This window comes from Phoca vitulina, unplaced genomic scaffold, assembly GCF_004348235.1.
Source record: "Phoca vitulina isolate PV1807 unplaced genomic scaffold, GSC_HSeal_1.0 scaffold4, whole genome shotgun sequence".
Classification (NCBI taxonomy): Eukaryota; Metazoa; Chordata; class Mammalia; order Carnivora; family Phocidae; genus Phoca; species Phoca vitulina.
The window spans coordinates 1,481,168-1,505,742 of NW_022589707.1; the positions used below are offsets into that span (position 1 = coordinate 1,481,168).

The 24,575-nt window shown below is 42.2% G+C and overlaps 1 protein-coding gene across 4 annotated transcripts in view; it reads right to left on the minus strand.

Moving 5' to 3' along the window:
• CNTNAP2 (contactin associated protein 2) overlaps positions 1–24,575 on the minus strand; it is a 1,915,205-nt gene that overhangs the window by 399,942 nt on the left and 1,490,688 nt on the right. For all 4 annotated transcript variants that reach the window (XM_032401131.1, XM_032401133.1, XM_032401132.1 and 1 more), the window contains one exon: positions 8,153–8,309. In XM_032401131.1, the coding sequence (XP_032257022.1) occupies positions 8,153–8,309 (157 nt within the window). The remainder of the gene's footprint in view (positions 1–8,152; positions 8,310–24,575) is intronic.

The following is a 24,575-nucleotide window of genomic DNA, read 5'->3' on the forward strand; positions in this document are numbered from 1 at the left end:
GCATGACATGGCTCTCGATGTGATCCTTTTTTTCATGATCGATTCTTAGGGAGAATGCAATTTTTTCCCCCCAGAACATATAATAGACTTCTCTCTTTTTAAAGCATGTTGGGGAGAGGGGATGGAAAATGAGCTGTGTTTTCTCAGAAAGCTCTCTTGCATCATAGTTCTGTTTTTCTCAAGATGGCTAAATAATCCCTTCCATTAGAGTCCATTTAGCATTCTGGTAGTGGGTTGTATTTATCTGGGGGACCTGCGGCACACTCTGAACATCTGACAGGTTCACAGCTGATTAATCCCTCTTCCTTTCCTGTCATCAATATTATTTAGGGGCAGTGGTCAAACTATATTGACACTCCACTGACATCTTCTCTGGTGCCCAATTACCTTTCTGTCATGATACAATTCACGAGGTAACAGAAGATTCTATGCCGTGCCAAGCAAGCTGGCACCAAAATATCCCTGAGACAGAATATAATATATCATTTTTATGCTTCCTCTGGAAACGAGGAGAGACATTTCCCTACCCCCATTAGCCAAGAGGTCTTTCAACCGCACGGATGCTTTGCATCTTGAGCTCTCCAGCACCCGTGTCCAGGAGCCTTGCTGATACTTCCTATTTCACATCCCAGGGTGAATTCCTAATGAAAGAGCAGAAGCCCTTGCCTTCGGCTCTGAGCCCTGACCCACATATTGAAAAGTAGTTACACTTCTAAACGGGCGCCGCTGCTAGACTTTCAAGGAATATCCTATTTAGATGCAACTTCACGGTGTGGGCAATTTGACCAGCAGACTTCACAGAGGAAGTAGAAAGACTAAAGTACAGGGGGCCGTGGGACCTGCCTGGAATCGCCTCTGGCACCACACGGACGCTGAGACACGCTGAAATCTGGGGCTAAACCGGTTTAAAATAGTTTCCTTTTTCTTTCTTCTTTGTGTGTGTGTGTGTTTTAAAGATTTTATTTATTTATTTGACAGAGAGAGACACAGTGAGAGAGAGAACACAAGCAGGGGGAGTGGGAGAGGGAGAAGCAGGCTTCCCGCGGAGCTGGGAGCCTGATGCGGGGCTTGATCCCAGGACCCAGGGATCATGGCCTGAGCGGAAGGCAGATGCTTAACCTACTGAGGCGTCCCTCTTCTTTGTTTTTTTAAACAAAGCTTAGCTTAATGAAGATGGCCTTTGTTAGATTAAAAGGTCAGCTCCATTTATGTCTCTAAAAAGAAAATGTTATCGATAACTATCCATTTTAATATTTCATTTTACACACACATGCTCACACATTTATTTGAATATTGGCTATTGTTTTGGTCAGTTTAGCACTCAGAAGAGTGTCACTCATGACTGATACCCATACTACTCATAGGATCACACCCTCTAATAGGCAAGAATCAGACCCCCGAGTATTGAGATATGAAGGGAGTGTTGTCCCAAGCAGGATCCCAGAAGGATTAAAAGCACCAGCATGAGTTTTACAGAATTCAGATCCATGTGATAAAACACAGCATTCTGCATGTGGTTCAAAGGCTAATGGCCTGGATATTCTATGTTACTGTGCTAAATGGGAGAGAGACATCCTCCAGTCTTCCTAGAAACTCATTCCAATATTGGGGTTAGCAGAATCAAGAATGGAGATGCCTATGTTCTGTTATTAAAACCTCTTCTGTCTGCTTTCTTAGGAGACTAGTATTTGTTGTTATGTAACAGGATGCCTGTGGGGGGCCCTTACTTTTTCATTTTAGATTTTTAAAAAAGATTTATTTACTTGAGAGAGAAGGGGGTGGGGAGGGACAGAAGGAGAGGGAGAGAACATCAAGCCGACTTGCCACCAAGTGTCGATCTCACGGCCCTGAGGTTATGACCTGAGTCAAAATCTAGAGTCGGACGCTTAAGCAACTGAGCTACCTAGGCACCCGTCATTTTAGATTTTAAGCTACTTCTAAAATTTTAATTTAACAGGTTAACTATGATCACACCAAAACATTCAAAGTGTAAGTAAGATATAGAAGGGGATAAAGACAAGACTAAGACCCCATATCCTTCGTCCACTGTGTTAACTATTATGAATGGTTTATTTTGTACGGTTTCCAGAACTTGTCTACACGTGTATAAGGGTTATGGATGTCTACTCATTTTTTTAAAAACAGACTCATATCCTACATATTATTCTTCAACGTTCTTTTTACACTTTTACCTTGGTCATTTTTCTATGCTAGGGTTTGAGTGTCTACTCCCTTCCTTCCTTCAACAACCTAACATCAGTATAATTATCTAAAATTCTATTAATGGAAATTTCTGTTTGGGTTTCTTTTGTTTTGATTACTACAAAAAATGGAAAATACAGTATCTACATTTGTCTGTATTTGTTCAAGAAAGGAAATGCCATATAGAAAAAAGCTCAAAGAATACGTGTTAAAATTTTGACAGCCCTTTCCAAACTGCCATTAAAAGGTGGCTTCCTTGCCATGCTCTATATAGTGTGTCTATTAAAAAACATTTTTTTTTTACATGCCTTGCTGTGTAATATCTAAGCATGAGTTTGGAGTTGGCCTGCCCTGGGTTTGAATCTTAGTTCTACCACTTACTAACTGTGTGACCTTGGGGAAGAAACTTAACCTCTCCTGAGGCGGATAAAATAGTACCTTAATTGTAGGATCGATGAAATGTTTAAATGACATGATACATTCAAGCCCTTGAAACAATGTCTGACACATAATTAACATCCCTAAATATTCACTATTATGATTTGAACAGCATGGCAAACGAGAATGCATGTAAATATTCCACTTTGAGTAAAAGTAAACATGTTTCATGGAAAAAATATTATTTAAAAAGATGAGGTGAAACTGTTTAGAAACCATGAAAAAATATGTAATGATTACTTTTCAAAATATTCTGAGTACTTCACAGCTGTTTGGTAATGGTAAGCTCACTGAATCAGACGTTTCTGGTTTTAAAACACTAAAGAGGTTCTCTGCTACCTATAAAAAGTTGGTTGTGGATTATTTCTGGCCCAGGAAGGAAAGACCTACAGACAAGCCAGTTCCATTCAGGGTGAGTGAAATGGGGCACACAAGTAGGCATGTGCCTGGCCTTCCTGAGACTGAGGTGGGAACTGCTCTCTAATTGTAACACAGATTGTGCTGATGGCTTTTCACCTGGCTTAATACCCCCTCTGCATGTGCTCATCTCGGCCAGGACACAATCACCCAGAAATTCTACAAGTACACGAGAGAAGGGTACTCAAGCAATGACTGGCATGCCTTCCCTGGTAATTCCATTTTTGGAACTGCTAATTTCAGATGTGATGATATAGCTCATTGAGTCAGGCTGCAAGAGACCAGGAATTACCCAGTGGTGGGCACTTAGCTGAGACCAAGGCTCACTTAATTAGGATGCTGGCATGGTAGGTGGGAATATTTACTATTGCTGCGAATAGTAAATCATAAATGTTAAATTACATTCAATCACAGAAATAACTGTGCAAAACTTCTCACAGCATAGATAATCAGGCAATCACTGAGATGGTTATAGTTCTCACAGGCCATTGCTGCTTTGCTGTGAGGTCTGCTTGCGCCCTGAGCTACAGTCTCGATGATCCCAGCCCCATTTTTGTGCATTTTACTCCAGTAAATAAGAATAAATGCTTAATCTAAGTTTCAGAGTTTTTTTTTTTAAAGAACATAAAACATGTTGTCTATTTGTTTAAACTTCAAAACTTAGAGATGGCTAGTTAAACAGTAATTCTTAAATCATTAAAAAGATAAAAACAATGTCAATAGTCTTCCTTGATCGTGATGTTATAGAAAAACACTGGACTGGAAGTTTGGAAACCTGGGTCTAGGTCTTCTCTCTGCTCCTCATTTCTAATATAATTTGTGGAAAGTAATTTACATTTTCCTGGGCCCCCATTTATGCAACTGTAATTTAAGAAATTGTTAACAATTTTTGCTAGGGTTCCATTCAACATTCAAATAGTAAAAATAATATGCTGACTAATTTTAAACATTCATTTACGACTGTACTTTACTGAATCTTTGCATGCACTGGGAAGGGCTATCTGTCTACGTTTCGTTGATAGGAGAACTTAGAGAAGCCAGATGTGCTGACTTAGGTCACACACACACAGGAAAGGGCGTGAAAGAGCTTCAGCCTCAGTCCATTTTAATCAAATGATTCACAGTGATTGAGTTAAGATTACTGGAAAGAGTAACTTTCTTAGCTGGACACGGAGCCTGAAAAAGCATGAGCTTCAGTAGAACCTTTATTTGGACTTTCACACATCACAGCAAGTGCGGTTTCACATGTGTGGATTTCACTTGGATTTACACACGAGGTTTTCCTTTTCCTGAATCTCTTAGCTCTCCTCTGTGGCAGGACAAAAAGATCTGGATCCCCATGATCCTGGGAGCACACACTCTGGGTTGCCTGGACAATGAACCAGCTGGGAAGCACTCCCCCTTCTAGTCAAGGAGGTTGCACCCAAAGCCAGCTTCCTACAGGGGCTGTGGCTTCTCCCTGTTCTGGGTGAAAAGAGGGCCTCAGACAATGCCTGTAAACAGCTGGTCCCTTCGTGCAGCCTACCTGGTGCCCTAAGAGTCTGACTTGCCTCCACCAACAAAGTTGCTCTCTTGCCCTATGGGAAGCCAGAGGAGCAAGGGGTTCCTTGGAACTAGACCCTTGCTGTGTTCAGTACAACAGCCTGGCTCCAGCATCTCTCCCTGAAGGTGGATGGGGTTGGGGGACCTACGCCTTCTCTTTTGATGATACCTGATGTAAGCCTCTCCAATAAAGCCCATCCATAACCCTGCCGCATGCTGTTGTAGACTTTGACTTGAGGTCTGCGGCTGGTCCAGAGCATGAAGGGACTCACTTTCCACAGTCTGCTTTCATTTCTAAGGATTCATTTGGAATCATGGAGACTTGCACTGAAAATTATATAATTAAGAATTGCAAAGAGCGGGGCAGCTGGGTGGCTCAGTTGTTAAGCATCTGCCTTCGGCTCAAGTCATGATCCCAGGGTCCTGGGATCGAGCCCTGCATTGGGCTCCCTGCTCCACGGGAAGCCTGCTTCTCCCTCTCCCACTCCCCCTGCTTATGTTCCCTCTCTCACTGCGTCTCTCTCTGTCAAATAAATAAATAAAATCTTAAAAAAAAAAAGAATTGCAAAGAGCTATGTATCCCTTACTATACAACTTACAGAATGTTTTCATAATCTATATTCCATTTACTCTCACACAAGTCTGCCAGTCAAGATTTATTTTTATTATACAGACAACAAATCCAAATTTCAGAGTGGTTAAAAGCCTTCTTGAAAGTGGCAAATCTAGGCCATTTTAAAAGCATCCACAGAGCAGGTTCTTTGCCAGGGGCTGGTGAATTCAAAGACTAGCAAGACATCACCGAAAGCTCTCTTTCTTGTGCTAAATAGGGAAGATCATCTTAATAGCTATTTATTGTAAACATACTCATTACATTTTTAAGTTTGCTCAAAATATAGTGCCTCTATTAGGGGACATTAGACAAACTTGACAGAAGCTGAGCAGGGAGGGCGAGCGGTGAGTGTATCTTAGCTGCTACTCAGCCGGAAGGACACCACACACCAGCTGTGTCGGGGGCCCTGAGGAATTGTGAACAGTTATGACCCTATCACATCTTGCCAGACTGGCGTGTCTGTGAGTGCCACTGAATAGGTCTGTCTGTGATGAGTTTTCTCATCTGTGATCTGAATTCAGGTATGTTCTCGGAAGTGATTTCAGATGCAAATACAGTTCTCTGAAATCTCTATTTCTTATCAGTAATCCCCTTCATGGGGCCCCTCTGGAGTTAGACATGATGTTATGCTGGCACCTCCAACTTAATACTTTCAAAGCTGAACTCATCATCTGCTTGCTCAGAGCTTTATTCCTTGGCCTGATGCACGGCTTCGCTTCCCCTCCATTTCCAGGTGCCCAAGGGGGAGCCTACCCAGACTCCTCCCTTTCTTCTCATATAGGCCTAACTCTCAAGTCCTGATGATATCACTTCCCAAACATCTCATACATTTTCCTCCTTCTTTGTGGATGCCTTCATTCACCTTAAGCCTTTGATGCCTTTCAAGGACTGTTCTGACATCCTCCTCCTCCCCTCCTGCCTCCTCCATCACGCCTCCTCCCTGGGCTCATGGCTGATAAATCCAAACTCCCACCACCCTCGGAAAAGAATGGAAGCTCCAGTGTTGCCACACACTGAGAGTTACTGTGGTTCCTCTCTTCTCTGCGTCGCATTCCAAATCTACTGCACAGATGCCTCCCCAAACTGCCCGAGCCGCATCCTGCTTCTCCAAGACGAGAGTGCGCCCAGCAAACTCTTCCTTCTCTTCCAAGCAACATTTTTCCTGTGAGGACCTTACTAAACCTTCCCTCTACTCCTGCAGTTAGACTTAAATCTTCTTCTACTGGTTTTGTTGTATCCTGGAATGCCTTCACCAGAGCACTGCTTGTATTATGCTATTTCTGGGGGTTTTGTCCTCCAACTAGTTTTTGAGTTCTCTCAGGACAAAGCGCATGTTCTATTTACCATTGTATCCTGAGCACTGACCACGACGTCCGACAAAAATGAATTTCACTTAGATGCATGCACTAGGTTTTCCTTCCCCTGAATACTCAGCTGTCCTCTGTGGTAGGACCAACACTCTGCATTGCTAGACAATGAACCACCTGGGACAGTGCTCCCATGTCTCCTCCTTGGAGAGAATGCACTCAAAGTCAGCTTCTCGAAGGGACTGGGAGTCCAACGTTGACGAGACAAATGAATCTGAGTCTATGGAACTTGCTTAAGGACATGCAGCCAGTAAAAAGTGACAACAAGAACATAAATCAAGGCAGGGATTCTTGTTCTTGTCATTCACTGTTTTTTCCTTCGTACCTAGAAGAGTCGTTGGTACATAAGATTCAATCAGTATCTGTTGAGTTAATGAGTGACTGAATGAATGAATGAAAAGTTAACTTCAGATTCCTGCCTTTGGCTTCCATTCTCCTGATTTCCAATCTTGGTGGAGTGTGTGAATATGTGTGTAGAGACATCTTTTGAACAAAGAAAATTAAAAACAGAATATCATGATTTTCTCTTTACACTAAACCGCAATTAAAGAACAATGGTAGCTATTTCCACACGCACGCACATTTATGCACGATTCCAAAACACTGAGATATACACGCTTGGTAATTCATTTCATTTACTAAAAGAAAAATGGCTTTTGGAAAAGAGGTAGACACCCGACCTGGAAATCACAGAACTTTATACTCAGAATTAGTTTTCAGTTAACCGGTAGAATGAACTTGTCAACTGTCCTTCTAAATAGTGTGAAACAGAGGCAGACCTAAGGAGGGGAGCACCGAGGGGCCCCTCCACGTTTCTGACATTGTGAGAAGCAAGTGCATGATGGGTGCTCCTGGGGAGAGCCCTACTTAGGTTTATAGTCTTCCACCGAGACTTCTGGGGACTCTCTTTTTCACGCTGAATGACAGCTGATTTTATCTTTATCTCTTACCGACACAGACCCAGTCATTCACTGTGAAGCAGAACAAAAGCCAGCAGAGGGATGAAAGAAACCCGAAACAGATCTTTCTTGAACTGATCCGTATCGGAGTTCTAAACCGTTCCGGGCAGGAAGGAAAAGGAGATCCGCGAGCACTGTTGCTGAAGATAGAGCAAAGAACGACTTTTTCCTGTCCCTTCCCTGCCCCCTCCTTTTTTCTTGTGCAGCTACTCAAAGCAAACAGGGCAGAAAGTGGAAGCGTCCTGGAAGGAGACTGTTTACCACGGGCGCTCCCCCATCCCTGCGCGTGGGCTCCCTGCCCACGGCCATTCCCTCCACTGTTACAAAGCACATTTCAGAGTCTAAGTCACCTTCTGCTCCATGGCTCATTATTCTTCTCTCGGAATAAAACAGGAACACATCAATTATGTTTCGGTTTATTTCTAAGTGCACAGCCTCGTAACACTGACCTCTCTCTGCTTTTGTATTTTTCAGTGCGTTCCTGACATTTGTCACTGGGGTTAGCTCCCACACACCACTAACCCGTTCTCTTATTATTTCAGTAATTTTCAAATGTTCTCTTCTCCCGAATTAGTCTGACCTAAAGGCACCCTGGGAGGGGAGCTTGCACTCACCACTGCTTGTAATCCGCGTCACAGTTACAGTAGTACTTGGGGTCCGTGCAGTTCCGCTCGATGCCGCAGGCGCACTTCTGAATTCCGGGCCCCGAGCCGCCCCAGTAGTAGTGCTTCTCGTTGGCTTTGCCGACCCACCAGGTGTAAGGGCTTCCATCTAGCAGAAAGGGGAAAGACACAGTGAGGTAGACGAGGCTTGACCGCGCTGACATCCGTACACCCCTGTCCCCAGAGGCAGCATTGCGCCCTGGTAGGCTGAACATCACTTTACCCTCTTACAAGTAAATGTATTTCAATCACAGGGATATTTAATAAAAAATACAACAGGGAATGGTAAGCGCAAGTTCTCTCACCAGGATAGGCACCTCTTTTCCTGAAAGAAGTTTCAACATTCAAGCGTCAGTAACTTAGGTGTCTACTCAGTAGAGAGGCTGGCCAGTTGGGGACATCCATGATGAAGGCAGATAGACAGTGCACTGATCCTGTGAATTACCACTAAGCTCATGACTAGCTGTGCTTTTCTGAGAAGTGATAGCCAGGGGGATCATAGACTATCAGAGCCAAATGACCTTCATTGTGTCATAGTCTGATCTCCTTATTTTACAGGTAAGGAAACTGAGGTCTAGAAAGCTGAAGGGATTCTCTCAATCACATTGCAGATTTGTTCCCAAACCAGAAGTTCGACACTGTATCTCCTAAGACATTGTACAATGCTCTTATACCACACACGTGCCTCTATTATTTGGCCTAATATTCACTCAGGTATTCACTCATTCATCCAATCATCAAACATCACTTGAGTTTCCACTGCGTGTCAAACATGATACAATCTTCATGTGTACGGCTAGAATTCCATTCTAAGAACTCACCCACCCTTTTGGGACGCTAGGTAGACACTTGTCCCAGGGTCTGTGCAAGTGTTCAGAAATAAAAATGAGGCAAGAGCCATACTGGAGTTGCATGAAGACTGCTGCAGTACTGTCTGAGATACGCCAATAGTTTTTTTTTAAGGTAGATTACTTATTTATTTTTATTATTGAAGTATAGTTGGCATACGATGTTATATTAGTTTCAGGTGTACAACATAGCGATTCGACAATTCTATACATTACTCAGTGCTCATCATGGTAAGTGCAGTGCCCATCTGTCACCATACAACATTACTACAATATTATTAACTGTATTTCCTCTGCTGTACTTTTCATCATTGTGACTTATTTATTTTATAACTGGAAGTTTGTACCTCTAAATCCCCTTCACCTGTTTCACCCATCTCCCACCCCCTTCCCTTCTGGCAACCACCAGTCTGTTCTTTGTATTTATGACTCTGGCTTTTTGTTTGTTTGTTTGTTTTGTTTTTTAGATTCCACACATAAGTGAAATCTTACGGTATTTGTCTTTCTCTGACTTATTTCATTTAGCATAAGATCCTCTATCCATGTTGATGTAAATGACAAGATCTCATTATTTTTTTATGGCTGAGTAATATTCTATTACACACACACCCCATCTTCTTTATCCATTCATCAATCAATGGACACTTGGGTTGCTTCCATATCTTAGCTATTATAAATAATGTTGCAATAAACATAGGGCTGCATATATCTTTTCAATTTAGTGTTTTTGTTTTCCTTGTGTAAATACTCCACAGTGGAATTACTGGATCATATGGTATTTCTAATTTTTTAAGGAACCTCCATACTGTTTTCCACAGTTGTTATACTGATTTACATTTCCACAAACAGTATATGAGGGTTTTCTTTTCTCTACATCTTTGCCAATATTTGTTATTTTTGTCTTTTTGATAATAGCCATTTGACTGGCATGAGGTGATATTTCCTTGTGGTTTTGATTTGCATTTTGCTGATGATGAGTGATGTTGAGTTTCTTCTCATGTGTTTGTTGGCCATCTGGATGTCTTCTCCCGAAAAATGTCTTATTCACATCCTCTGCCCATTTTTAATCAGATTATTTGGGGCTTTTTGGGTGTTCAGTTGTATAAATTCTTTATATATTTTGGATATTAACCCCTTATTGGATATATCATTTGAAAAAATCTTCTCCCAGTCGGTAGATTGCCTTTTCATTTTGTTGATGGTTTCCTTTGCTGTGCAAAAGCTTTTTATCTTAGTGTAGTCCCCATAGTTTATTTTTGCTTTTATTTCCCTTGCCTGAAGAGACATATCCATAAACATGTCACTAAGGCTGATGTCCAAGAGATTACTGGTTATGTTTTCTATTACTAGTTTTAAGGGTTCATGTCTTACATTTAGGTCTTTAATCCATTTTGAGTTTATTTTTATGTATGGTGTAAGAAGATAACGCAGTTTCATTCTTTTGCATGTAGCTGTCCAGTTTTCTCAACAACTTTTATTGAAGAGACTGTCTTTTCCCCATTGTATATTCTTGCCTTCTTTGTGGTAGACTAGTTGACCATATAAGAGTGGGTTTATTTCTGAGCTCTCTATCCTGTTCCATTGATCTATGTGTCTTTGGTGTGTGTGTGTGCATGTGCACGCGCAGCAGTATCATGCTGTTTTGATTACTACAGCTTTGTAATGTATCTTAAAATTTGGGATTGTGATGCCTCCAGTTTTGTCCTTTCTCAAGATGGCTTTGACTATTTAGGGTCTTTTGTGGTTCCACACAAATTTTAGGATTATTTGTTTTAGTTGTGTGAGAAATGCTACTGGTTTTTTGATAGAGATTGCATTGAATCTGTAGATTGCTTTGGGTAGTATGAACTTTATTCTTCTAATCCATGAGCATGGTATACCTTTCCTTGTTTGAGTTGTCTTCAATTTCTTTTATTAATGTCTTAAAAACAGTTTTCAGAGTATAAATCTTTCACCTCCTTGGTTAGTTTTATTGCTAGATATTTATTATACGTTTTGGTGTGACTGTAAATGGGATTGTTTTTAGGGTGGGCAATTTAAAGTCATGAAACTCTCCTGGGAGGTTCAGGCTTGATGTAATAAATGAGCAAACACTCTGAACTTGGAAAAGAGTTAGATAGTCTCCTACTTCATACACATTTCTAGATTGTGTTGACTTAATTTGGAAAAGTTATTATTTTTTTCCCTTTGCAAGATCATTTATAGCACAAGAATTTTAAAAAATATATTTGACTTGATCAGGTAAACAGTAGAAAGGGAGATTTCAGTAACCTGTTCTGAAGGGAGCAAGAGGCCAGCTCTTTGAGATAAGGGTCTACTCTGAAACCTTATCTTTTGTCTACCTGGGCCATGTCCCCAGAATAAAGAGGGCTGTGTTTGCTTTATAAATTCAAGGTGTTTTTGTTTGTTTGCTTGCTTGCTTGCTTCTCCCTTCTCTTTCCATCAGGGTAAAGAGTAAAGCGTCCAAATTGAGATGCTTCCTAGTGTTGGAACCGTGACCAATAATAAACTGTTCTCTTTTGATGCAGTCAAGACTTTCAAAAAACAAGGCTTGAAAAATTCCATTTATGGAAACTGTAAAATCTGAGCCAGGCCAGCTGGCCAGTAACCCGAATAAGGTCTCTGTTGATTCCATCTCTAGGCCATGTTATAGGAAGAGGGCAAAGGTGGACGGTACCATGCTGACCTTGCAAATGCCCTTGGGGCCTTCCAGACCACAACTTGACCCCCAAAATGCAGAAACATGACCTAGATTGGTTATCACATCTATTTATCACACTGAATCTCTTCAAGGTGACCTAATGCTAAGTTCTTTCCCTCAAAGGAAATTTTGGTTACTATCATTGTTTTGGGAACTAGGAGATACCAACACATCCAGTAGAGGAGATGAAACAAACCAGACATCTGTGGAGCTGGGGTTAATGGACTGTCTAGCAGGAAACTCCCTTGTCCTACTTGTCATTCAAATAGCCCCTGGAAGAGTCTATATCTAAAACCTCAGCTCAATTGCAAATTATTTCTTCCAGCAACCAACAGAAACAACCTAACACTGTTATATTTTCATTATAGACAGTGATGGTAAATTGCATGAATGAGAGAAGTTGAATGTGGTTCAGTATTCTTTATAAAAATCAGAGCAACATCAGTAAAAGGAGAAAGCTAATTATCAGCCGCTCCTTTAACATGAGACTCTGAGAAATGTGTGGCAGGGGAAATGGACGAGAGAGCCCACTGATTCCTAACAGCACCTGCAGAGAGTATGGAGAAGCCCCCAGAGAGGAAGTTTCTTTGTCATGTTGTTTGGGCAGTAGGTGTTCTAGCAGGAGGCCTAAGCTCTGTGTGGGATCTAGGCTCTGAGCTAATCTTACTTGGCAGGACCCTCAGTTCTTGTAGGGAGGGACTCTTATTAGATACCAGGGTGGGATCCAGAGGGATGATCCACACTGACATTTCCTCTTTTCAGTGCAAGGAGGTGACATGCTAGTGAGCAGGTAAGAGTGGCCCAATTTCCCAGTTCTTCCCCCATCCCTCACCTTTGACTCAAGCCACATATAACCTTATATGGCTACTGTTCCCAGTGAAGGTGACGCCAGATCGAAGCTATTTTGTTCTCCTTCCAAGGAAAATAAGTTAAGCACAGTACAAAATGTTTAACTTAGCTGTTTCTCCATCTGCCATGAACAGAAGAATGCCAGTGAGAAACACATATGCTAGGGAGAAAGCAAATTGTACCCTTTGTTATTAGCATTGGCACATTTTGGTTAAATCAAATCACTGTAACTAAAATAAATTATTAATTTGGCATATATTTTGTATTCAGCAAGAAGATGGTTCAATTTGCATTGAACAAAGAATTGCCTTATTCCAGTGCTATGCTAATGAAGTGCTATACTTTGCTTTACAAATCATTATTTCCCTGGCTCTGGGGAAAAGCAGTTAAAGGTGATAAAAATGGAAAGATTTTCAAAAGACAAGAATAAGAAGTGGTTAGAAGAGAAATAATTTAATTATCCAGGGCCATGACTTTAAGAACTTCTGTAACCTCAAAATATGAAAATTTCTGTTAACTATATTCAGTGGGCGTAACCACTGGGACAAGATTAGGACTGATAAACCATATTCAAAGTTGACTAGAAACTAAATTATCAAAGTAAGGCACATTGTATTAAAACAACTAGATTATCAATTGAATTAAATGCAATCACTACACTGTTTGTACTCAAGATCAAGTTTCATTATGCTGAAGGGTTTCTTATTGTTTGCATGACTAACGGGCGGAGGAGGAAGGGAAAGAGGCTACCTGCTCCTCAGGACTTGAAGAAACCAAGAGACCCTTGGTCTACTTTCCCCACTTACAAGTTGAGAGAGACCCAAGGATAAGTGCATGGGGACCTCTTGATGAAAATGTGCTACATCTGTGACAGTCTGCTTAAATACATGTTCTCGCGGAAAGAAGACCCCGAATGGTCACTGGGACATTTAATTAGTTCTATGTCATCCACTTCTAGAGGATATTAAAAACAATACCACAAGGCTTTATAGTCTCCACAATGAAAACTTAAAAGCATATTTTCAGCTTGATGAAACCTAGTTTTATTTTATCTACTACTATCTATCCACAAATTCTCTTAGAGAATCACAGGGGGCTATTTAGCAGGGCAAGCAGAGCAGGTACAAACTGCCGCAGAAAGCTGCCTTTCAGAGCTCTGCTCAGTGCCCCCTGCGGGCAGCTCCCTTACTGTTCCCTGTCCCCCCGCATCTGGCAGCGTCCTGGCTGCTTGAAGACCCCTACAGTGCCTGGTGGATCTGCTTTCTAAAGAAGTGACTCTTGCTCTGAAAAATCTCCCATTTTCTCCTCCGTCCTGTCTTCATCAAAGCACCACCGAATCTCTTCCCCTCCATGAAATTTCCCAATTTCAGCTGACCATTCCGATCTGATGACAGCACTCCGTGCCAAGGTACCAATAGGATATGAGACATCTTTAACTGGTGTAATTCTAGACTGTAGATACGAAGCCCTCGCTACCTCTGAGAATCTTCCTTGCCGGGCAAATAACCTAGAGACGAAGGAAGGTAAAACCGTACAGTAAGTGCTGGGCTGGGCTGGAGCAAAGAGAAAATCTGGGGGTGCTGTAGCTACCACAGAGCCCTCTAGAGAATTTGATAGCACTAATCTGGAAGATCAAGCAGGCCAGACTGTCCTCTGCCTTCAGTACGAGATGTGCACTCTCCCAGCTAATGCCGCTGCGCACAGTGGCCCTTGCCCCCAGGCACAGGCCCCCCAGTGCTGGAGTTCTCTGGCTTAAATACAGGCAGCGTCTCTTCTTCAACATGTTGAGTTTGTCCACATGCAATCACTTCTAAGAACCGGACCGTGGAAGTCTTAGGAAGTCTCAGTGGAGAAAGATGAGGGCTGGGAGGTGAAGTCGTGGAGTGACTGCTTCTGCATCTTTTCCCTCTGGCGGGACATTAGTAAACAGAAGGGTTTCCAATCTACCTAAGAGAAGTTCCACTGGAGGTTCTTATCAACACTCTGGATTCCCTGGCCTGCAAAATAAGATCTATGGAATAAGAATCTCGGAGGGAGATCTGGGGACTCGGTCACTAAGGCCCTGCTGATCCTCATCATCAGATAGGTCTGCCATATACTGACCTGAGGCAACGGACAGTGTGGTTTAGGTCATAGAATACTGAGAGGCCGGTGCCCGGGTCCCACTGGAATACTAATCTGGGACTTTGTTTTCCAGGTGAGATATGAAACGGTGACAGTGGTGTTTACTGCAATAACACCTCCATTTAAAATTCCCAGTTATTTTTTTTCAGAATAGTCATTGTAATTTTTTTTCTAATTTCATAACTGTGGTTCTAAGTCCAAATGCCTGTATTTTACTTTTAGATTAAGAACTTTAAAAATAAAATGAAGCATCCTATATCTTGGCATGCCACAGATACAAAGGCCTATCATTTCAAGCTGCCTATAAATTTTGTGAAATCAGCTTATTAAACCAGATAATAATTATCTTTTGTTTCCCAGCCATCTGATTCTATGTTAGCAGAAAGACTAAACAAAGAATGAATCCAAAAAAGTCCCATGGAGTTCATATTACCGACAGGGTTGTGAAGTTGGGAAAACTCATAATTTTGAAGTTATAATATAAACATTCAGTATGGTAGTTAAAGGTGAACATTTATCTCTTTGTGATTGAATGTCACTAAACTCATTTGATTAGGGATGAACAGAAATGAATGGAGTTGATTAGCCTCTTGGTGCATCTTTCAGGATTATGTTGGATTCTACTATATTTTATTAATTTGAATCAGGACCAAATTTAGAAGTGGAGAATTGAAGTTCAGATCAAAATGGACCTGAACTGAAATGTTAGTTAATTAAAAATTAATTTTGCTGCATAATATTTAAATTTATTTTATTGAACCAAACTTAATAGATTTCAATCAAGGACTGATTCCACTGAGCAGAATTTGATTGAACTGAATCAAATCACTTTGAATCCTATTCAAATGAATTAGGTTTTATTAATTTGAATGGAACTGAAGTGACAGATCAGATGGGAGTTCGCTATTCTGAGCAGTATTAAAGAGAACAGGCCAATGCACTCTATGTTAATTTGGCCTCAGTTTCCATAGAGGTCATGGCGTTTGTGGCCCCCTTACTTACTCTGGCTAATTCCTTTGTACCATGGCCCCAGGAACAAATGTGACTAGTAATACCAAAGTGATCAAATGCAACCACATGCTATTTGTAGGATTTAATAATATGCTTTTCTAGTCTTTTTCCACTGGAAAAGCCCTGACCAATTATTTTAAATATTTCTTTTCTTCATTATAGAAAAAATTTAGAGGGAATTAAACTGGATGTCAGGGATGATGATTTGATTGAGTACCGGCCGCTTCCTTTATTTTTATTTTCCATTAAAAACCATATTTATTTGTTAAAACATGTCTTACCCTGGGCCCATCATTTATACTGAAATACTTGGTATCTTGTGCCTTGACTTTTATTGATTGATAGATAATAGATGCACTTTAGCTCCTTTTACATTTAAAGGACGACTATAACTTTTTAAATTTGTAGCAAAATATTGCTTTGCAATGGAAATGGCATGCTACATAATCAATAAGCACCTTTATAGTGCTGGAGAGACAATTTGGGGAATAGGGGTGAAAACCTAATTCCCGATCTAAGCTTCTGAGTTAGCGGAAGGACTATGTTCAATAATTTACAATTATGAGTTTTATGCCTTGATATTTAACAGGGCATACACACAGTAAGATGGGAAAATTACCCACTGGATGTCAGGAGCAGTGGGTCCCCTAGGTTCAGGCAATGGGTCCTGTAGGATTCTGGAGAAGGAAACAATTACCGAGGATCAAGGTAGACTGGAGGGCCTCCATAAGGAGGCAGATCTGAGTGCAGCTTTGATGGGAGGGTAGGATCGAGAAAATCAGGAGGAAGATATGAGCATTTCAGCACTCCTGAATCGCTGGGCCAACGTATGAAGCCAGAAAGAATCCGACTTTTTCTGGAACTGTGGGGTAATCGGTTAGGCTGGTGGGGGCAGTGTAGAGAAGCAGAATTTATAGTTGGAGAGATAGTTTCACTGTGTTTGGACTTCAGTTTTTAAGTAATGGGGAGTCAAATTTAAAAATTTTTAGATGTTAAAGGGTGCCTGGGTGGCTCAGTCAGTTAAGCGTCTGACTCTTGATTTCAGGTCAGGTCATATCTCAGGATCCTGGGGTTGAGCCCTGTGTCAGGGTCTGTGCTCAGTGGGGAGTCTGCTTGAGGATTTTCTCTCTCTCCTTCTCCCTCTGCACCGCCCCTGCCCCGTTCACGTGCACACGCACAGTCTCTCTCTCAAATAAATGAATAAATAAATAAATAAAATTTTGGATGTTAAAATATTTTACAGATACATTTGTGTGTGTTAAAATATTTTACACACACAAATACAAGTTACATGATCACAAAGTTTAATACCTTTTTACATAAGGTATAAAGAATAATAAAATAGACTTGTACTTAGTTTATTATCATTGTTGTTATGGTATGTTGTTCTTTGAGTATATCACACTTGATTAATTCTAATATTAACCACATCCGTCTGTGTCTAGTTTTTTGCTATTTCACCAAGCTCTGTGAAAATGCCTAAGAGTTTTGAGCACGATCCTACAGTGTCATTGTTAGGTCATATGGTTTGTGCATTTTGAAATTGTTTATCCAAAGCACTTATATGAATGCAGAATCCTACCAGCAGCATATAAAACTTTAAAATCCTTGACAATCCTTGGTATTATGTTATTAACTTATGACAACTGGTGAGTGACAAAGAGTACATCTTTTTGGTTTTAGTTATATTTCACTGATTACTTATAAGATTGTTTGCCTTTCCATGTTTATTCATTCACCTTTCCTTATTTAAAAAAATCTGCTCATATTTTTTGCCCACTTTCTTATTGGATTTTTTTCGTGTTTTACTGACTTGTAGAAAATGTTTAGGAAGATAATTTTTTTAATAATTGTAATACTGTAAATTTTACTTTTTCTTTTATAGATTTTATTTATTTTAGAGAGAGTGCAAGCAGGGAGAGGGGCAGATGGAGAGGGAGAGAGAGAATCTCAAGCAGACTCCACACTGAGTGTGGACTCCGATGTGGGGCTCAATTTCACGACCCTGAGATCATGACCTGAGCTGAAATCAAGAGTCGGACGCTTAACTGACTGAGCCACCCAGGGGCCCTGCAAATTTTACTTTTTATGGTGGTTTTAATGAAGAAACATTCTTAATTTTATTTTTTAAGGTGAATTTAACATTTCCTTCATGGTTTATTGCCCTGAAATGATAAAAATATTTTTGTCTACTTTTTTTGAAGTCCTCAGTCCCCTGGCCACCTGGACTGGTGGCTGTCATACTGGACAGCAAACATTTTCACCACCTCAGAAAGTTCTTCTGAAGGTGCTGCTCTGTACACTTAAGAATTTAAAAATTTTCCTGATCTGCAGTTACTCTTGTTTGTCTAAAAATGTCTTTATCTAGACTCTATTCGTAATAGATGGTTTTCTGGCAGGTATTTTCAAGGGTGACGGTTATGTTGCCACAACCACTCGAGAATGTTCCAGTGGCTTAGGTCTCCACTGCGATGTCCACGGTCGGCTTAATATCCATTCTTTCTGTGGGTGATCTGTGTTTTCTTTCTGTCTAGCTGGGCATTTTCCTCACTCTTGTCTGCATACAGTGTGACTCCTTAATCTGAATCTGCATATTTTCTTCAGTTCTGGTGAATTCTTAGCTAATATGCCCCAAAATAGGGCTTTGGCTCCTTATACTTTATTCTTCCAGAACTCCAACTGGATATGTATTAGATGTTATTGATCTTATTTCCTTGCTTCTAACCTCTTTTCACATTTAACAATTCTATGTCTCCCTGGGCAGATTTTTGGGAAATTCCTTCAGAACCTGTTTTTCATTTCACTATTCTCACTTCAGCTGGGTATAAACTGCTACTTAACCCCGCCATGAAGCTTTTAATTTTGATTTTGATGACATTTTGATTTCTATAACTTTTATTTGGTTCTTTTTTCAAATGACACTTATTTTTGCTAGCGTCTTCCTTAATATTTTCCATTTCCCCTTTAAAAAGTCAACCTGAACCAATAATTTCAATATCTTAAGGTTTTGCAGGACTGAAAATGCTATTAGTTATTTCTATTGACTCACAATTACAGTATCTTGTTCCCCCACACACATCATGGTTATTTTTTTCCTTTGGGATGATGTTCCTTGGAAATGTCTCTGTGGGAATTTTCTGAGGACCCACTGAAGTTGTGTCCCTCTCAGATAATTTGTATTTGCTTTTATCAGATACCTGGGGGAATTACCAAGCTGGGGCTTCTTTAGAATATATTCCCAGCTTGATTTTTTTTCCCAACCGTACAAAGGGTGACGTGGCCCTGTAAACATGCGTCAGAACTGGCTTTTCGTTACACACAGCGTCAAGAGATAATTTCTTCCTCTTTCTCTCTACCCCAAGCCAAGGCGCGGACAGTGAAAATCCCTATGCTCTCTTCTTTTGCAGGGTGGGTTTTTAGTTTTAATTTTTAGTTTTTTTTTTTTTCCCCCCACTGAGTCTTGACCTGTGAAATCCGTTTTCCATAAAGGGATGTTTGGTACAACCCATCACTTGGCACGGTCCCTTCTTCCTCCACCATCATGGAAACTGAATCCATAGGTTACAGGGAACCGGCAGAAGCCCTGAGGCCAGCTTCTGGCTTTTTAGCACACATTAATGATGCTGGTCCATGGTTTTGCTTAATTTTTGGCCCCTAAGGATCTTCCTCACTTTCACACAAGCTCAATTATACATTTCAAAGGATTTTAAAAAATATTTTTCCATGCATTTTAAAATATTTATGGGGGAGGGCTTTTCTTTTTCTTTTTTTTTTTTTAAAGATTTTATTTATTTATCTGAGAGAGAGAATGGGAGACAGAGAGCATGAGAGGGGAAGGGTCAGAGGGAGAAGCAGACCCCCCGCCGAGCAGGGAGCCCGATGCGGGACTCGATCCCGGGACTCCAGAATCATGACCTGAGCCAAAGGCAGCTGCTCAACCAACTGAGCCACCCAGGTGCCCCTGGGGGAGGGCTTTTCTGATACCTATGCGGCCTTAATCCTGTGGTGAAAGTCTGTTACTGTGGGTTTTAAAGCATTGAGAAGCATGGACAATGTGATGTTCTAGAAATCCTAGGAGTGGGGCAATCAAGACTTGAAGTCCAATGAACATGGCGTGTCACATAATGGAGGCAGAGGTAAATCCACTGTAAAAGGAAGTCGGTGGGATTTGGGGACCAGATGGAATAGTTGGTGGTGACTCCCTGGTTTTAAGATTAAGGAAATACGAACATTTTTAAAGACATTTTTATTTCAGAGAAGTGTACTGGTTTGGGGAAAAGAGGTTCAGTTTGATTTTACATAGGGTGAATTTAAGGTGGTGATGGGGCTGGTTCTACCCACTCAGGCGTGATTCAGGAACATTTGCGAGGTGCTGCCAGAATTTAGTGCCCTGGGGGCAGGGATGCTTAAGCCCTGCAATGTGTTAGCTAGTCCTGTACAACAAATAACTGTCCCACCCCAGGTGCCAATAGTCCCCTGGTAGAGAAGCCCTCCAATACAGCAACTGTGAAGAAAAGACAGGAGACAAGACTGTGACTTCAAGAGAGAGATCGAAGCCCAAACAGTCCGTCTGTGAACCAGCCCGCAGTGATCACAGAGCTTGAGAGTGGGAATCCGTACGTAGAATGGGGCGAGTGGCCTAAGTCCTTGCCTCCTGGTGTGCCCACACCAGCAGATGAGGAAAGACTTGAAAAGCAGTCACCATAAGGAAAGAGGATCAAGGCAGTGTGTGTGTGTGTGTGTGTTTTAAAGAGTGTATTTATTTATTTGAGAGAGCGAGAGAGATCGAGCACTAGAGCACAGAGGGAGAGGGAGAAGCAGACTCCCTGCTGAGCAGAGAGCAGGATGGATGTGGGGCTGGATCCCAGCACCCTGAGATCATGACCTGAGCCGAAGGCAGCCGCCTTACCAACTGAGCCACTCAGACGCCCCAAGGCAATGTGGTTTAAAGAACAGTGACTTCTCTGAAATCCGCTCTCCTTCTTATTCCTCTAGGTAACTTCTATTTCTCCCCACTTTGTGCTAAGCCACAGGTTACGCAGATCTCAGTTACTGCATTCAGCATTCTGTATTGAAATTGTTTTGTATCTCATGCCCCTACAGACAGGAAGCCGGATTCTGTACCTCCAGCTTCTAGCAGGTCCTAGGCACACCAGCGAGTACTGAACGCTCCAGAAAGGTGAAGGACAAAGCTTGACCAACATCACTGGACTTGAGGATTAGGAGGTCACCGATGAACGTGAAGGGCAGTTTTCAGTTTCAAGTGATCCAGCTTCAAGAGGTCAAGGTGATGAAGATGCAAGTAGGCAAATGTGACTGATTAAAATAGGAAAGCCACGTGAGTGTGAGCAGAGAGAGAGGGCGGCCGGAGACGTGAGCGGGATAAAGTGGATTCTATAGGGCAGTGGGGTCTTGAACATATGTGTGGTCAAACATCACTTAACAGAGGGGAGAAGATGAAAGGTGTGTTACTGGACCAATACTGATCAATAACCATAATGGCTGTGATGACTCACACTGCTTCTTCCCAGCTTGCTGGAGCCTGAGTCAGCCCCACATAAACCCTGCCTTGGAGAAAGTCTCAGGCTGAGTTTCTGATCTCCAGCCCACTCTGATGAAGACATTACCAGGGGAGTCATGAAAAGGACAAGAGGAAAGGATAAATCTTTGAGCCAAGGCGTTTTGAACAAATCCTGTCTTCTCGACTGTTTGACAAGTTAAAAAAGAAAAAAAAAAAAACCCAACCCTGATTATCCTTGATCTTTAACCCTGCCGTATCTAAAAAAAAAAAGCAACCACCCTTAAATAGCAGAGCAAGCCGCTGCTTATGCAGCGCGCCACCTGGGGTCACCTCTGCGCCCGCTGTTCACCCCTTTCGTATTCACAGACACCAAGCCAGCAGGGTCACACATTATCCATCCATTACCGGCCCTTCTCCCAGGGAACTAAGATGCTAAAGCCTTTCTCGATGGCACGGCAGTTAATAAAAGTGGCACAAATTCAAAATCCTCCAATCTCACAGAAGAGCAGTGAGATGACAAAAAATTCAGTAACAGTAAGTGTCAGATTTTTCAAGTGGGTAAAAGGGATACTTATTTAAACAGTGAAACCTCTAAAACTTGCCCTCATTCTTTTTTTTTTTTTTCTCCTGACAACAAGCAAAATGAACACCCAAAGCACAGGATAAAATTTCCCTTGTAAGTATTTAACTAAAACTTGTTTTGTTAGCCTGCTGATTAACCTGCCGATATTAAATGAGATTCTTCAGAGACCATCACATTATGTCAATTAGTCACTTTTTTTCTGGCAAGGCAACTGATTTCAGTTTGATTGTAATGAATGTAACAGATTATATGATATTCAGGTTCTCTTCTTGGTTACTGTTGCCTTGCAGTCCTAGATGAGTCATTTTATTAAGATGTCTATCAGGAAGTCAAAGGCAAAATAGCAAAGCCACCTGCCCCTCCCATTTAAATTGTTCATTTTCTTTATAACCGGTCCCACTTTTTATTAAACATCAGCTCCTTCTCTATCGCTAACCCCTTGCCTGTTGCCAAGCTTTTGTCCTTGCTGGAGCCCGTCCCCCTTCCCTGCTCACGCTTTGTCTTCTTCAGGTTTCAACTTAAATGTCACCTCCCTGGAGATGAGCTCCTGGACCACACTAGCAAAAGTGGGTGCTTCCTATTATTCCCGCTCAGGGCACTTGGTTTTATTTGATTATGCTATTTATCACTATGTGTGATGGTGTTACGTCTTCACTTGCTTACTCTCTGTCTTCTCTAGCTGAACAGACGCCCCCACAAGAGCAGTGACAATGACATTCCATGACTGTTACATCCTCCACTCTTAGCTTGACACAATGTATTCTTGCTGAATGTACGCTCGGTAATTATTTTTGCTTGTGGACATTGCAGAGATGTCCAAAGTAGTTTCGAGCCTGTCACTGAGCTTTTAATGCAAGGCAACCCCAGACATCCAAGCGGAACGCGCCATCTCCCTGCTCCCCATCTCAGTAGAAGACAGAGCATCGCTCCATCTCTTACTGCGCATTTCTTATCAGTCACCTACTCCATCACTCTTCCTTCTCAGGACGCTTCAAGCCCCTGCCCATTTCTCTGATTCAGCCCGTCCTCCCCATGCCAGTGCATCACACGGCCTTACCCTCCCTAATGAAAGCTCTTCAGTAGCTCCTTGCTGTCTCAATACCAAATCTCACCCCAAACCCTTTATAACAAGGGCTCTGCTTGCTGAGGGGGCCTTACCTCCTGCTGACACATCCCAATCTCTGGACACACAGAACTAGTCTTGGTTCCCAGAATACGTCCTGCTTCCCCATATCTCCACGTGTTGGCTCAGGCTGTGCTCACGGCCATGGCTCTGTGGGCACCTTCAGATCCAGTGTCACTTTGGGAGTCAGATGCCTGTTCTAGTTGGCCTCCCCTACCCAACCCAGATTAGGTGACCTGCACTTTAAGAAACAACAAACATTTATTGATGGCCTATTATGGGCTAGGTGCAGGGGACATACAGTGATAAACCAAAAAGGTCCCTACGTTCTTAGCTGCTTGCAGACCGATTCAGGCTGGGCAGATGGGGCACAGATGGATCGTTTTATTACAGAGGGCCATGCTGTGACGGATCTCTTTTGTAAGATCTCTTTGTACCCTCTGCATACTGCCCACCTCCCCCTGCCCACCCCCACCCCCCTTGCCAGCAAGGGCGCGTATCAGGGGGTCTTATTCTTGTCTCTAGATGTATCTTGCAGCCTGGCCTGCATGCTTTTCAGGGGCCAGGCTGCAGCTTCCTTTTCTCTGCGTTTCCCTCACTCTGTCCATGTCTGGGATGCTCCAGGCCTCCAGGACTGTTGGCAGACAGAACGAATGACCATGTAGCTGCTGGAGGGAAACGACGGACGGCTGAGCCCTTCCCACTGCACCACATGGTTTCTGTACCTCTAGACTGGAGCGAACTCCGAGGCTTGGTCAGACAGCCGCAGGCCTCTGCCTGCCCCCTGCTGGGCAGCTCCCCTCACTAAGAACAGAAGCAGAAGTCTTACACATTCCCTGTGACTTGCACCCCTGCCCACTTTGCCCCCTGCTCTAATTTCACCCGCTCCCTTCCTCCCCTGCTCACGCTGCCCCAGGCACTGTGCCGCTGCTGATCCTCAAACGCCCGTGCACACTCCCGCCTCAGGGGCTTTGCAGGTGGTTTGCACCTGGACTCCTGTTGCCCTAATGTCCACCAGACCCCTCACCCTCTGCCCTTGATGTTGCTCAAATGTCACCTCTTAATAAGCTACCTACAATGGCACCTTTCCTCCCCCCCCGCCTTATTTGTTTCTCAGCATTCATTATTGCTGGATATTTACACACTGTTGCGCTTATGGCTTATTTCTTGTCTCCCCCTCCCATCCCACTGGAGTTTGAGATACATTAAGGCTCAGCTTTTGTGACTGATGACTGATAACTAAGTAGTGCCTGGCCATAGTAGGTGCTCAATAAATATTTTTCAACTACATGAATGTAAGCCTTTATTTCTATTTCCCGTTTTCTTATCCAAAAAAGAAAACAAAATTAAGAAAGCATATATACGTTCTGGATTCTGGTGTTGGGGGATTTTACAGTTTGTTTTCGTTTGTTCTGTTGTTACTTTCACTATTCTTTGCTATATCAATTGTTAGTTGATTTCACCTGGGGCAACTTTATTCCACCTGAGGACAGTTTCTCCGGGCCTCTAGGGATCCGAGAAATACTGCAATTTGTCTCTGAAAAGGGGTAGCAATTATGCCATCTACGGAACCATCTCTGACCACGGACTTAGTCAGTACTGGTGTTCATAACTG